Source organism: Mastomys coucha, unplaced genomic scaffold (assembly GCF_008632895.1).
Source record: "Mastomys coucha isolate ucsf_1 unplaced genomic scaffold, UCSF_Mcou_1 pScaffold9, whole genome shotgun sequence".
Classification (NCBI taxonomy): domain Eukaryota; kingdom Metazoa; phylum Chordata; class Mammalia; order Rodentia; family Muridae; genus Mastomys; species Mastomys coucha.
In genome coordinates, this window is record NW_022196915.1 from 64983407 (window position 1) to 64999917 (window position 16511).

The following is a 16511-nucleotide window of genomic DNA, read 5'->3' on the forward strand; positions in this document are numbered from 1 at the left end:
TGGTATTCTACATGGAACCTGAACTGCCAAAGAATTTTTAAAGCAGTCACATTATTTTAAATTGTTGTCAACACTAGCAGTGTCTATGGGCCTCAGTTTCTTCATATCCTTGCCAACCTTCACTGCTATCTAGCTTGCTATTTTAGCCACCTTAGTAGACGTGAAGTAGCTCTTTGCTCATATTTAAGTCTTCCTCTGGTTTTATTGTTGTTTGTTTTTGAGAGGGTTTCTGTGTGTAGCCCTGGAACTTGTTCCGTAGACCAGAGACCCACCTGCTTCTGCCTCTCAAGTGCTGGGATTAAAAGGGTACACCACAACCACTCAGGTCCTATCTTAAAAATATCAAACACAGCTACTTTATATCCTAATGCCAGACTGAGCTGGTTCCAATTCTGTCACTTTCACTCATGATTTTACAATTCTTTTTCTAAAAAGCAAAAACAAAAAACAAACCCTAAAACTTATTTCTCAGTTTTCTTTTAAATGAACTCCTGAAGTTTTTTGTTTTGTCTTGTCTTTGACAGGCATGAAGACTTAACGGAGAAATGTTAAAGCAACTCCTTGCTTTGAACATTCTAAACCACCCACTTTGGGTCAATTGAGGCTACAGGCTTACATGGGAACTAGCTTATGAACTCTGGGGTAGGTTATTTACTAAGACTGAAAGAAACTCGGGGAGCACTTTTTTTTTTCCTGTTTGCCCCTAATTTTCCTCCTGTAAATATAGTCTCTTTTCTAAACTTAAATTAATTGGGCTTGTTAAGATGGGATCTTGCTATGTACCCCAGGTTGGCCTGGAACTCACAAATGATCCTCCCTTCTCCAAGACTCAGGAACTAAGGCAAGAAAAAGTCTAGCTAGGAGCCTAGCCTGGGTTGCCCATGGGAGTTTCTGTCTCAAAGCAAAACCAAGCACCATCTCCACACACAGGTTCCAAGAAACAGGAACAAGACACACAGTATGACTTTCCAGAAGCAGTGAGAACCTATCCTGGGACAAGGGGCAATCATCATTCATCTCCTAGCAAATGATATTATATTATTATGATGATGATGATGATGATGATGATGATGATGATGATGATGATGTTGCCACTAACAATCCAACCAGTGCTCCTGAATATTCAAATTAGTAAAACTGATAATTCAAAGCATAATTTAAATGCAGCATCTCCTTGTTAGTACTTGCTTAAAAGATCTTATATCAAGCTAAACGTTATCAGTAGACTTCTGTAAACCAGGTCTAGCCTTGGTCCACCAGGTGTCTCGGTGGGCACACGTATTGCTGCCATGCTTGGTGGCCTGCACTTGATTCCCAGAGCCCACAATGGAGAAGAATCACCTCCCACAAGCTGTCCTCTGATTTCAACATGAATGCTGTGGCATGCATGCCCCAACTTAAAAACAGGGGGCTTTTGCACTTGTTTTTCTGTTTTATCTTGTTTTCCAGTCCAGTCTTAACCACATACTGCAAAAGAAATCCATTCTAGTGTTTATTTAAAGGGAGGATGGGTACAGAGGGTAGAGAAAAAAAAAAATCAAACTTGGCACTTAAGTCCTTTAAGTCTTTAAAATTTGTATTAGTTTTTAAATTAAAAAGTGTGTGCATGTGTGTGCGTGTGTACTTTTGTATGAGGACAACTTTGTGAATAAGTTCTTCCACCTTGACATCAATCCTGAAACTGAATTCATGTCTTCAGGCCCTATTCCATAAGTACGTTTACCCATTGCACTGGGCCTTGAATTCCCTCTCAACTGTTTCTTTGTCACTTGTTCCAATCTGCATATTTTCATCCTCGGCCTCTAGAACAGGAGTAAAGTCAGTGTGTGGCAACTGCAAAATTACAGAGGAGGAGGAAAAGAGATGTCCCCTGCGCCCTTCATTGCTTGTACAATGTCATAAGCAGCTTTTAAGATCATCCCTTTACCCTTCTCACAGCACAGGACACCATGCAGTACTCATCCTTGCAAACACAATCTCTTGCACACTCAGAGAACTGGGAAGATACTTCAAGCCCTCACCTCATCCTCAATTCTGTACTCCCTAGGAATCAAGTCCTAAGTGGTCCCCTGACTTAAATCATTCAAAAAACTTTTGCAACATGTCTTACTCTTTGGGCCCATTCTCTTCTTGGAATCTTCCTTAGTGTGTTTAGAACAATGTATTTAACACCCAAGGCTTATGTATCTGCCATTATTCCCAAACATTTTAAAGCACTAATGAGCTCTTTTCCAGCTTCTGGGTATTAAATGCTCATCAGGCAACAATGTATAGTACTAAGAGTAAACTATAATAGACTCAAGGCCGTAACCAGTCATAGCATGGAAGCTCAAAGATGGCAGTGTGCTTCCTCTCAGGTGTGGCAGTGATGCTGAAGTGTGAAGTGGAGATGAATCAACAACTGGACTTTCAGCTCATTTTTTTCTCTATACTCAATATTTCTAAAAATAAAGAGCATTTAAATCCTACTAGTAAAATCTCACTATAAACTTAACCCACATCTCCACATTTATCAATACTTTTTTTCTCCATTTTCCTGTTGCAAATTGGTGTAATTGTAGAGCCACACTACCACTGTTAGCATGGCTGCTAACACCTACAACCAAGACCTAACTTTCACATTTACCTGGTGGGTCAGGGGTATGATGTCTGTATACTACCAAGGAATGCTGAAGCCAGATCAGAAGAATGTCAGAATCATGTGCATGTGTTCAAGCAATGGCCTTCAACTTGCATTAAATCCAAAATGAGCAGCCTAGCTTTTAAGTCTCCTACATTACCCATTAAAGGCATCTCAGAAATAGATAGAATCCAGTATTCAACTAAAAATATTCCTAATTTCTCTTGTCTTCAAAATCCATGCTCTAAGCACAAAGCTCCATCTTCCAACACAGCAGTCTTGAATGTCTTTTGTTTTATTTAGTTCAGCACAGAATGAATAGGATGCTACAGAAGGAAAACCATAGCTTGACATTTCTTAAATTTATTGAATAATTCTTGGCTAGGAGAGGAAAGATCACAGGCTTGAACAAGAGTAAAGACAAAAGAACAATGAACTGCAAATTATTACAAAATAATTTCTGGAACATTTTTTGAGCCACTGCTAAACAAAACTTTAGTGCATCTTGAAGTTCCAAATTTGGTAAATGAACATTAAATTACTCAAGAGCAAAAAGAGGAGTTACTCTTACACAGTATAAGACCTTAGTGCACTAAATGAGCAAACCCAGATAATGGCCACAATTATTCAAAGTTGCTTCTACTAAATATGCATTAAGTGAACAAGAATGCAGATTACTTGGAACACAGCACAAGTAACTGAAGGCAGCAAACCCAGCAACATACAAGCCCGGCATTAAATAGTATCCAAACCATACAACAGATTGAAATAGGAACCTACAGAACTGCAGTTCTAACTATATGAAAGGAATGTACAGATGGTCAAAATAAATAAATAGAGAGGCAGGAGTGACCAGCACCACGCCTGTGTGTGCAGAGCAGGCGCACAGTAAACAAGGGGTGCCTACAGGGAGGGCTTGTGCTGAAGAGCAAAGCGCACTTGAGTACGCCTCTTCCAATTCCCACAGACGCTCCCACAGTTCTCGTGTGCTGCTGACAGGCAGACACAATTTTAAATGGAGAGCATTTTCCCTACCTGTGTGTGGACCCAACATATTTAAACTCTGTATAAAGATTTCTTTGAAAAATTACAAAATAATACACTGACTGAAAGTAGCTGTGGAGAAACACTACTTGTGAAAAGCAGGCTCTGGACGATGGAGAGCATGCACCACCACTGTCGAAGCCTCCAGCTGTCACACAGGTCAACTCTTTACTTTTTACATGGTGTAGTCAATACATAGCTTCCTACCAGCAATACAAATCCTTTGCTAAGCAGAATTATAGTAGTATGAACTGAATTAATTCACATTAAACATCTTTAAGGGTAAATGAAGCATTTCTGAAAGTACAAAGGTACTCCATGTGTTCACTGAAGGCTGTTCTAGTGTTAGCTTTACACCATGAGGAGCCAGCTCATCTCTACTGCCATTTCTTCTGTGGGGTTGGTTCTGTCTATGGATCACAGATGCCTTTAAAACTGGCTCATCAAGAATCAGCTCACTGCACATCACAACTTATTAAGAGTTTTGAGTAAAATGTATTTCATTAGGAGCAAAATGCATCTGACAGTATACAACGTTCCAATAAAAGTATGTCAAGAAATCTGTGGTAAGATGGAGCACCTCAACAGAGACGCTCCAAAGACAAAGAGCTTTAAAGCAGCCTCGTTTCCCGCGCTTCAGGCACACAGGAATGCTCTACACGCCTGCACACTCTGCCCATACTTCTGTTTTCCGTGGCCCTGCACAGAGCTGACACAATGTGAGGTCCACTTTTGTTACTGTGGCACTGAATGAAGAACACTGAGTGAGCGCAGCATGGCTTTACAGAATGCAAAGGAAACAGGAGCACAAGCCAAAGCTTGTCTCAAATAACTATGCCAGCAACAGAAACACACCTGGGCACTTTCAACTTTTGAAAACCAACATTGTCATTTGCACCTGAAAGAAATTTAGAAGTCAGTTTTACTGTTAATCTAAGCAATATATATCATGCAAATTATATACGTGCAGTGTGCTGGTTCCTCGTACAAGCGTAGGGAAGTGCAAGTGGCTATTATTCCCTGCATTTCCCCACTCTGAAAAATACTTGAAGAAACTTTAAAAAAATGTATGTTTAAGGCAGGCCCTGTATCTCAATGTTCAAATGAGAAAAACTAGAGTTTATAATGTAGTTTCAAAATAATTAAATTGTTTCTGGAGTCAAAACAAATGTAACATCTCTATAAAAATAACGTCTCCACCATAATTGCTAATTCAAATTAATGTAAGTCCCTTGTTAGGTACTATGTTTTCTCCTCACTGTAGCTTCTAGAAAAGTCAGAGCTTGAGGGAAAAAGAAAATGTAATGAAGAAAAGTCACCAGCCCCATACAATACAACTTGCCTCAGATCCCAGAATCGGTTAGGTGAGAACCTCCCTTCTGCACACATCTCAGACACTGAGACATAGCCTGTCCATCTCACTAAGAGCAACCTTCAGTCTCTAAAATCACAGTAGAGGCCAAAAAAGATCATGAGAGGAAACTTTACGAAATAGTCCAGATATATTTTACTGGGGAGAGGTACTTTTGTGCTGAAATGGCAGTTCTCAACCTGTGGGTTGCAACCTCTTTGGGGGGTTAAATGACCCCCATCAGACTATCAGAAAACACCAATATTTACAAGTCATAATAGTAGCAAAATTAGTTATGAAGTATCAACAAAATCATTTTATGGTTGGGAGTCACCACGACATGAAGAACTGTATTAAATGGTTCCAGCATTAGGAAGGTTGAGAACCACTGAGCTAAAAGAAATTATTCTTGAAGTGAAGGGTTTTTTTCTTCTTCTTCTTTTTCAAAAATCCAACACTGAAAATCATTATTAGGCACCTCTGAGTGCATTTCTACATTAATTTTTAAATTTTCAATGTATTTTACAACCTGAATTTTCATTTATAGAATAAATCAAAAAGACAAAATTCTTACTGCACAATATTTAGATGTTTTATTTAATGTTAATAGTGGGCTTCTAACTAAGAAAACACTACAGTAAAATAAACTAGTGGGAAGGTTAAAGTTTATCCTTGCACACACACGTTCTCTCTCAACACACCCCCCCTTCTCCTCACTTCAGAACAATTGGCAGTATTAGCAAATAACATCACTTGATGGAAGGTGAGGGGAACTCATTTATGGTGTTCACAGAAACCTAAATCACTAACGAGTCTGCTAAGATATTAAAGGTCTGGGGAAACCTACAAGTACCAATAGCTGACCTAGGGAAATAAAACGGATTTAAAGAACCATACATAAAGAATATAAACCTATCAGAAATAAATAAACAACCAATATCATATATCATATATCAGCCTCAGTTTTCTTTTCTGATGTCAGATGACTTATCATTAGATGCCACTTGCTTTCAAAAGAACCAAGTGATCACTTGGGCCAGGCCAGCCGCCTTAGCCCTGTTTGCAGCAACAGCAGCAGCAGTACTATGTGGATCCAAACAAATGCTGTCAGACAATGCCCCAGCCTCAGGCGGGGTTAGATCGTCCTTCACAGAATATTATCTCAGGGTCATAACACAGTCACATGTACAGAAGAATAAGTAAAGAGAGTATCTTGACAAGGATTACAAAAGTATGAACTATATACAGTATAATGACAGAAAGCACTTTAAAAGCGTCTTACTTTCCTCTCATGAATTCAATTAAAATGTTAATATTCTGAATTTGAATGTTACCCTACATGTAAATCATCAGTGTCTTTACTTCCTAAAACAAGCAGTAAGATATAGTGGTCTGGAGTTTGTTCTAGGCATTTTCGAGAAGCCAATCAAACAGCGGCTTGCATCTTCCCTCCCCTGAGGGTCTTTCCAGCACTTGGTAGTATTTAATCACAGCCTGCAGGACATCTCCCACTTTCCGTCCTTTCTCTTGTAACTGCTTTGAAAGCTAAGGAAGAAGGAATAACAGAAACATTAGCACACATTAACACAAAACCATTTGAAGCAACAAAGTTTTTGTTTTTATCCTCACACAAAACTGGAAATCCTGCTGTTCAGCATGAAATATTCTTTCCCAGTTATGAGGTCTCCCATCAACCACCATCCTTTGCCCAAACTAAACCTTTTCCTTTCTTGACCTTTAGAAGCACATCTCCACACAATGACACTTCAGGACTGCTAGGAACAGAACCCAGACCTCGGCAGCGGACAGACTGCACGGGAGCCCAGACCTCGGCAGCAGACAGTCTGCACGGGAGCCCAGAGTGACTGTCTTTACCTAACTGCCACTCCCTCAACTAGGAATAAACTAACAATGACAATGTTAAGGTTAATAAAATGATGGGGGCTCTCTTTCCACAGCATGCAGTGTGGTTTATATTCTGGAAAACACTCCAGACTCAACAGAAACATGGCTTTCTAAGTTAAGAAATGTAATGTGTCAACAAAAAGCAAGCAAAAAAATAAACAGGGTTTATCACTACAAAACAGAGCATGACCTTACTCACTTTTCTGTTTACTCAACTATGTAAGAATTCTCAAGTTTTTAAGGCCTGTAAAATAAATTCTGAAAAATTATTTTACTGGAAGTGTTTTCTTTAAACAGTTTTGAGATATAATTCTTATGCCATGGGTTTTAGTACATCACTGAACTGAAGACAAGTATCACACAGTCAATACTGGATGTTCTCTTCGCACACCAGGAGGAAAGCCCTGTGTGTCAGAAGCCCCTCTCCATCCTCCATAGCACCTTCCAGTAAAGCACTTATCCACTTGAGGCCTCATAGCTTTGCCTATTTGGGGCTATTTCATAGAAATGGAACTGTGAATTCTGTGCGTAGTCTTGGGCTTAGCATAGGTATCGTAGTAAAGCAAGGCTCAGGACCTTACTACTTTCTATTAACCAACAGAGCTCCTTCTCCATTCATTAGCTGTAAGACAGATAGAGACTTCTCACTGTTTTGTTCTGGTTTGTTCAATACACAGTCTTACTATGACCAGAACTTGCTTAATTTAGACCAGGGTGGCCTCAAACATATAGTAATCCTCCTGCCTCTGCTTCTGGTGTGCTGGAATTACAGACCTACACCACCAAGCCTAACTCTTATCTACTATAAGTAATGGTGCCATAGGCATTTCTGAGGAGGTTTCTGTGTCCCCCGAGTGTACACCAAGCAGTGAAATGGTGGGTAACATGGTAATGCTGTCCTTGGCATTTTGGGGAACTGTCAGATGTTTTTCCACCACAGCTTCACCACTTTAGATTCTCACTAAGAACTTTATGAAGAATGCAGTGTCCCGTGTCCTCCGACACTTGCTGTCACCACCTTAACATTCACCCTGATGGTGGTGAAGTGTGGAATGATTTGATTTGCATTTTCCTAATGGCTAGTAAAGCTGAACACCTTTTCATGTCTTCATTTTCCAAAGATATGTAATAAAAACTCTAAGTCCATTTTAAAATTGGATTACGTGTCCTTTTATTTTTAAAATGAAGGAGTTCTTTGTATGTACTAGGGCTAAGAACTTTATAAATACAAAATTATAAACATTTCCTCTCGTATATGAACTGCCTTCTTGCTTTGTTGACAATGTCTTTCAATACAAGTCATTAATCTAGTTTCTCTTTTGTTACCTAATATGTTTATATCTTTTTTTTGAAATACAATTGTATGTCATCTTCTATTTATCTTCAATGTAATACTGTTTGTTATATTTAATAATGAAAATGTTGAATTTTAATGTATGATTCAGAAAAACAAAGTATTTCTAGTATTCTTATTACCACCAAACATAAGCTATACTTGTTTCAACTGTTTCATATTTCCCCAATAGCTTTGTGGAGGCCTAGCTAGATAGTCTCTGGGAGTCATTATTTTAAATGAGCCAATAGTTAAAATGAGCCATAAACATAATAAAACCTTGTCATTCACAACTGAGCACTGCACTTGACTCAATCAGGCAAAGATTCCTGGGCTAGGTTACACGATGGCAAGGCCTCCTCTAACCACCACCGATCAACCCCATGTAGCCGAGGTCTGTCTTAAGCCTAAGTTCTAACAATTTCCCTAGACACATTTCCACTTGATAATTCATTTCGTATTTCTCCTCCTTCAAACAGATGTCTCAAGCTAATAAACTCCACATCAGAGTATTCACATCCTTCATAGACATCCTCCAACAATGCAGTCATAAATTTTCAACTAGAAAATAGAGTATCTTGGGTTATCCTTTCCTGTCCTTTTTTGATTCATCTATATTGTTTAGTCACTGTGCTGTTTTACACTACGGTAAGGTTATAATTTTTCATATGGAAAGCTTGGGAAGAACACTCTTAAAACTAAAAACTGAGAATCCCTACTAATAGCATGCTTGGTACATACTAAAGGAAAGTATCTAATCTTATATTGGTTTTTCATTATACCAGCCTTCTGTTCACATAAAGATGAGAAAGACCTAGTTAATTAGGTACAATTATGAATCAGAGAAATAGAATAGATGGATCTTTTCTAAGAATTCATTAGCTGCTTATTACTGACATCGAACTTCTAGGGTTAGGACGTTAGATCAGTATTTGCTCTTTACAGTATTATAATTAATCCTCACAAAACTGCAAGGTAAATTCTAAATGACTAATCCCACATGCAACTAGGAAAACTGAGACACTCACTAACACATCTGCCCAAGGTTATACCTACTGGAAAGTGGCAAATGTAAACCCAACTGTACGACTCCTACATATTAATATTCTGCAATCAACAAGCATTTTGCTAAACCAACAAAGAAGTTAAGATTACTCCATGGTGTTACCGCTTCCTCACCACCACTCTAGAAGAGGTACTTACTAATATAAACTCCTTCTTTGCAGAGTCCTGAAAATAGAGTTCTGCAACTTCAGCCTCAGAGGCAATGAGCCACTGAAGAACAACCCTTAGTTGTGGGTCTACTGCTCCAGGCTCCATGTCAATGTTCATAATTAGCAGACTCTTCCCATTCTGCTGCAAATCTAGAAGTAAATTGAAACAATATGAAATAAAGTTTATTCAATCAACTTTCAAAACTCTAGTCTTGATTTAAGATTCCAGTGAATGCTTTCCTTACCTATTCCATAATGTCAAATACAGCATTTCTAAAGGACAAAATAATGCTAAAACAAAGGAATAATTTTGATCATTTACTGATGGCACAAATGTAAAATACTATTTGGAGTGAATGCAAGTATAATACAAAGAAGAACTGCTCTCAATTTTACTTTCTTGTTAATGAGAATGACATTTTCAATACAAAGGAGACGTCTTAGCTGGCTGACAGAACCAATGTCCTGTGAACCAGTGTTGTGTTTAATACTCTACTCAGAGATAACTGAGTACGAGAAGTATCTAGGGTATGCTGCCAGTCCTTAAGCCAGTATGTACAAATAACAGAAAACTTGGTGAATTTCTTTGTTGTTGATGGGCATTTTTCTGTCATAGTATATAAGGTACTCTAGGCCACTACTAATCATTTTTAGAATTTGTATTAGCCTTCTATTCTTAATGTAAAAATTTCGATCCATGTTATACTCAAGAATTTTTATTTTTTCGCCCTTTGTGCCAGTATCAATCAAAAGTAGGTGTATGTTTTCTTTCCTATGCAGAATCTACATTTAAAATTACATGTGTATATGTACTTACATACAAGCATGTTTGTGTGGGTCATGAAAGAGAAGGAAGACCCCTGAGAGAAGAGTAAGGTGGCATGAGCAGAGGGAGGACTGTCTGGCAGGGAGAAGCAGCAGCCAGAGGGAAGCATGGGGAATGGGCCAATGGGAGATGGCTATGAGGAAGAGGAAAGTATGATATATATTCAGAAATCAACACATGGAATCCATCAATCACTTTGTATGTTAAACATAAAAATTTAACTTTGTAAATAGTCTGTATATGTTTGTTTTAAAGGAGGTCTTAAGTATATGGAACAAGTCACTGTATCTGAGGCCCTTAGTGAGCCCTGCAATGTTCCTGGGGTTGAAAGCTAGGTTAGTTAATGCTTTTCTACACTGCTATGGTTTCCTGCTGGTTACCTGCCCTGATGGGAAACTTCAACAGAGGTCAAAGCTGATGCCATCTAACCAATAAATAAATAAATAGGAAAGAAGGAAGGTTTAAAAAGCAGACATTTGTTATTGTAGGAATCCCTAATTTTCTGTCAATCTAAACCAATCTATCTTCTAATGGAACGAATTTCAAAAGTTCACTACAACTTCATACATGAGAGATGCCCATCATCTCAAGAGCTGAGGAATGATCCATCTGAATATAATTAGCCTCCTGGTTTCTACATAGTAACAGAAGACATTTTCAGGCCAACTACTAAACTTTTTAAAAAATGAATTATTTTATTTATATTGCACCTCTTAATCATTCCTCAGCAAAGTTAGTTAAGTAATAACTAGGTTATTAAAGACCCACAACTTACGTGTGTGTGTGTGTATGTGTGTGTGTGTGTGTGTGTGTGTGTGTATACAGTGTCTGGAATAATTATATTCATGAGTGTTATTAGAAGTATATGACTTTTAACAACCAACACGTTACTGAACAAAACTAAAGCTAATACTCCCTAGATCATCACTAACTCTAAACTTTATAGTAAGGCTGGAGAGATGATTTACTAGTTAAGAACACTGGCTGCTCTTGCAGGAGCCAGATTCAACGCCCAGCATCCACAAGGTAGCTCTTAATTGTAACTCCAGTACCAGGGGAATTGGATACTATACACAGATATAGGCAAAATACCCAGTAACATAAAATAAAAATAAATCTTTAACCTGGATTAGTGGGATGGCTCAGCTGGTAAAGGCACTTACTTCCAATCTTGAAGACCTGAGTTCAAATCTCAGGTCCCACATGGTAGACAGAGAAAACTGACTCCATGTGAGATGCATGACATGTGGCATTCAAGTGTTTACACTTACGCACACACAGGACACATAAAAACAAATAAATGTAATTTTAAAATATTAAATAACAATAATTTTAAATCTGAGAATTTTAACTTAAGATCGGTTATGTAACCTCCCTGAACAAGAACAAACTGTGGATAAACTGGCTGGAAACTGAGGGGTTATATCTCAAGAAATTCTCCTCAACATTTTATAGTGTCTCAGTGTGCCTATATTATTGGCATGAGGGTACGAGGTAGAACTCCCAACACAGAACACTAGGCTATCTCCAGTCCTCAGGCTTCCTACTTTTAAAAAAAATAACAATTTTTCATTAGTTCAACAATAATTATATTAAGCATTATCTTTAATTTAAATATGTTGTTTTATTATTTTATACTTTTAAAAAAGTAAGATCCAAAGAGGACATTCAAAAACTATATAAATACAATGAAAATATAGGTTCAATATGAATAAAGTCTCTAGGCTCACTTGGATATTCTAATATAAGAATTAAGATCACAGGCTATGTTCAAAACTTTGCAGCCAATGATATCTACTGATGGCATAGTAAGAATTCTGTTCACTAAAGAAGGCTATTTCCTTTAAGTAAGTATATGTATGTATGAGTACAGAATTAGAAGGGGAAGAGAGATGTAGGGACATGTGAAGTCCTGTCCCATGTTTACTTTTTGGCTCATATAAGTATGACAAAAATACCAATTCTTTAAGTTACCAATTTGAAGGAAACTATGAGTTTCAGTTTGAGTGAATTTGGGACATTGTGAAGTCATTGCTGCATGGGCCTGACAGGGACAGGTCACTAGGGTGTGCTGTGAGGACTGCAGCCCATCCGCTCCTGTTGGTTTCTGGCCTCTTTTCCTCTAGCCACCGTCCACTGCCATGTCCTCCCTGCATGAAACTCCTTCTCTCTTGGCAAGCATTTTGTCACAGCTACAGAAAGTAAGTAATACACAGAATAATAAATAATATGCTATAATTGCAATAGATTTATTTTATAGCATGAGAAGGATTTTAGACTTAAATTTTAAAAAGAAAAATGTATCCTAAGCTTTATGATATTTCCTACCAACAATCCAAAGCTTATCTGTAAGAAGCATAAGTACAAACCATAAAGACTTACACAAACAGACTTAGAGAAACCGTGACTGACCTTCCTCACCGTCCTCCCGCTCATCATCTCCATCGTCCGGTCCATCACTTTTCAAAGAAAACAAGAGTAGTTTCAAAAAAAGAGAGCTTAATTAGTAATGAATTAAAATCACTTCTCAGAAGAGTAGTAAGGGATGAAATGTTACAATATGACATATGACATTTAGAAGGAGAAAATGGCGACCAAAAGGAAGCTTTGCTTCTCACATTATTTCATGTTAAAGTCTGAATTGCATATGACACCTACAGGAGCTCTACCTTATCATGACATTCAGAGCCAAGCGACTTCAGGTGAAGTGTTCTAATCTGGTTTTAAGTAATATACTATCTGAATATCATAGAATGTCATGGATGATGAAGTACTGCCGTGTCTACTAATGCCAGTTATTGTTTTAAAACAATTTTCCTATACTTTTATTATAAATGAAATTAAACTAATAGGAAAACAAAACAAAACAAAATAAAAACAACAGAAATCCTGTAGGAAGCAAGCTCTTTTTAATGAAATCATTGGTAGAATGAAAAATAGCAAGCAGAGCAACCCATGCAGACAGTCACACATTTTGCAATTAGATATCAGTCATATTTTAGCTAGTTGAAATTTTCATTAGATGTAAATATATTGAGCAGAATCATGTCAAAATTTATGAGAAAAGCAGGTTGATACATATTGGCTCTCTTAAGAATAATGACATCATGCATTAGTGATGAAAGAGTCATCGGTGTTAGGTGTCTAAACTGGACCAACCTGTCTGATGTTGGAAAGGATAAATTGTCCTCATACAAATCTCCTTCTAAACCAAGACTGCTCCAGCTACTGCTGTTACCATTACTGCTGGAGGGAGAAAAGAACAGAGCTGAACTAGAAAGTGAACAGTGAAGGTCACCTGTCTCCCTTGGAACAGCTTCTGTCCTGAAGCTGCCACAGTGGAGCCGAGCGCCCACAGAGGGCGAGAGGCTGTCACTGCTAGTCCATAAAGGATAACTAGCAGGGCTGGAGATGAGGGAGTCTTTTCATTGTCCTCAAAACAACATGGAATCACTGGAAACTTACACTTATTTTTATGATTAAAACAACAATACTGTTAGGGTGATACAATTAGTATCTCATGGCAAACCTTAACATGTAACTTATTAAAAACAACCGAAAAGGCAATACACTTTCCTCCTCCTCAGTTTGGAGAAAAGTTAAAAAGGAAAAGGACCTAAGCTGAGGTCTTCTGAGACTTCTGAACAGTACAAAACAACAGTGAGGTGTAGGAGATGCTGTCTCAAACAACCCCTGTCTAGCTGTTTCAAAGAGATCATTATGTAAATATGCCAACTATCTTTATTTCTGACATTACATACACTAAGCAGTTGGCAAATAGCATATATTTTCTTCAGGAGAAAGCTAGAATAAGCAAGGCTTACTTAAGCAGTACATGTGCATGGCTGGCTAGTCACCACAGTCACACACAGCTCTGGCTTCTTCTATTACCTAGCCAGAAGGAAGCAGTTCTATCTACAACTATAGCAGGCACTGTTTGGAAAAAAAAAAGGCAACCATATTCAAAAACAAAATTATAGGCTACTTTTCAGATTAAAATTTTCAACATGCAACTTAAAAATTCTAATCATTCCTAATTATTAAATAATTAGTAAGCACATTAGTTTGCAGTGATAAGCAGCTTTACTTCCCACTCCCCACTAGTCAATTATAACTTAGCATCCATATAAACCTAAATTTTGCCTCTTTAACATGAACCCACTTCTTGTGCATCAGTAGGTGTTGTCAAGGTAACCAAAGTCATTATTACCAAAAGTTCTAAGTAGTTTCTAAGCATCCCCAAATAAATTACATATCCATTTCACTTTAACAGTATCAAACTTTCACAAATCACAATGCATTAAAGTAAAACAAAGCCATTTTCAGCATATATTAAAACAAACATAGTTCCATTATAAAACCATAAAGACAACCAGGTTTACTATCAGTCTATCATTAGACAAACTAAAACACAGAAAGTACAGTTGCACAGAATAGACAACTATAAACAAAAAGGAGAATGTGATCTCAAATCCTATCTATTTTAAGAAAATGATTTTCTAAAGAATAAAAACCACAAAATTAAAATTCTTACCCATATTTTATTAACAATAAGTTTTCAATCTAATTAGTAATAAAATATCCATCATTTAAATTTTAAATGAAATGAGAAGTAACATCTAAGTAACTAAAGAATAAAATGCAGAAATCTAAGCCCCTCTTACTCCTGTTTATCAAAGTCAGTTATTTATAGAATACTATACCTATCTCTAAGTAATATGGCTACCTCTAAGACTATGCATTTCATCTAAACAGCACACTTTCAAAATAGAAGGGGGTTATTGTTCATTATTTTATACCAGAACCACACGAGTAAACCAGGAAGTATGATCATCCCAACTTAAGCCAATATATATAATTTTATATATATAATGTGCTGGGAACTGAACCTAAACCTTGCACATGCAAGTAAGTGCTCTATCTACCACTGAGCTGTAACTTCCTAATTCTAAAATGTCTTCTTTGGGGGGAGTGCATATTTGTTTGTTGAGGCAGGGCCTTGATAAATGGCCCAGGCCTCCAGAGGGTTATGGCCATAAAACATCACACTTGCCTCTAATATATAATTCAAAAGTATTTCAAGCTATTCAAAATATTTAAGAAACTCACATACATAGGCCAGCTCTTTTTGTGATCAATTATATATACTTCCTAAACCCTTTTGAAAATCTAATTTTTAAAACTGATATTCTTTGAGCTGGTGAGATGGCTCAGCGGGTAAGAGCACTGACTGCTCTTCCAAAGGTCATGAGTTCAAATCCCAGCAACCACATGGTGGCTCACAACCACCCATAATGAGATCTGACCACCCTCTTCTGGTGCATCTAAAGACAGCTACAGTGTACTTAATTATAATAATAAATAAATATTTAAAAAAACTGATATTCTTTACTGAACTTCCCAATTGAAAGTGAAAATTCAAAATGCTTAGTGCCAACCTTGATCTGTGTACCTAAAAGAACAGTTGCCACAGCAAAGATCACTGAAAGATCACTGAAAGCTACCTCTCTCAGATGTGATCCAAACACTTGCACTGAAATCACTAAGGTGCTTCTCAAGTATCCATTTTCAGGCCCCTGCCTCGGCTACTGAGTCAATCTCTGGAGGTTAAGGCTCTGGAAACCTGTATTCAACAGGCACACTATCAATCCAGGATGAGTCCCAAGAGCTGTTTCCTGTTTAAATATTAAAACCATTGCAACATCACTAGTTCACTAGTGCACACGGACAGTAGAGGAATGAAACACACATCTCCGGACTAAACACTCAAGCCAGATGTGCTCCCTACCTGGGCTCACATAACTAATTTCTGAGCCTGAACACATATACATAATATGGCTCATATTATGTATAATTACTCTGGCCTCAGCCTGATTTGGTTTTGTTATTGTTGTGAGGCTCACTTCAGCCTGGTTTCTGAGTCATCCATGCTAATAAACTAAACACTGCAGGCAGAGTGAAGGCTTGGACCCAGTGAAAGGCCCCCTTGCAACAACTCAGTTAACCCTCTCTAGTTCTGAGCTTTCTACAAATCCTCTTAAGGCCACTGGCTTCTCCCAGTTTAATTCACTCTTGCTGAAGTCTTGGAAGCTTGCTTTTCTTAAAGTAAAAAAAAAAACAAAACTTAAGTGTTATTATAGTGTTCCAGATAGGAAAATCATGATTTGTGACCTTGTTCTACTGTTCCCATTTTAAAGACTACTTTTTTTTTTTTTTTT

The 16511-nt window shown here is 37.6% G+C and overlaps 1 protein-coding gene and 1 long non-coding RNA gene across 4 annotated transcripts in view; one reads left to right on the plus strand and one right to left on the minus strand.

Annotated features, from left to right (window-relative positions):
• Positions 1–2902: 2902 nt before the first annotated feature.
• Akap11 (A-kinase anchoring protein 11) overlaps positions 2903–16511 on the minus strand; it is a 49502-nt gene continuing 35893 nt past the window's right edge. The window contains exons 9-12 of one of the 3 annotated variants that reach the window (XM_031363066.1): positions 13453–13536; positions 12706–12752; positions 9457–9617; positions 2903–6560 (exon numbers count right to left, since the gene is read on the minus strand). In XM_031363066.1, coding sequence (XP_031218926.1) covers positions 6420–6560; positions 9457–9617; positions 12706–12752; positions 13453–13536 — 433 coding nt within the window. In that variant the 3' untranslated portion in view covers positions 2903–6419. Of the gene's footprint in view, positions 6561–9456; positions 9618–12705; positions 12753–13452; positions 13540–16511 lie in introns of all 3 variants that reach the window. The other 2 variants (XM_031363065.1, XM_031363067.1) reach the window with 2 other exon arrangements.
• The window catches only part of LOC116085423, an 11559-nt gene continuing 7427 nt past the window's right edge, over positions 12380–16511 (plus strand). Inside the window, exon 1 of the long non-coding RNA XR_004116540.1 lies at positions 12380–12494. This is a non-coding gene — a long non-coding RNA (uncharacterized LOC116085423). The remainder of the gene's footprint in view (positions 12495–16511) is intronic.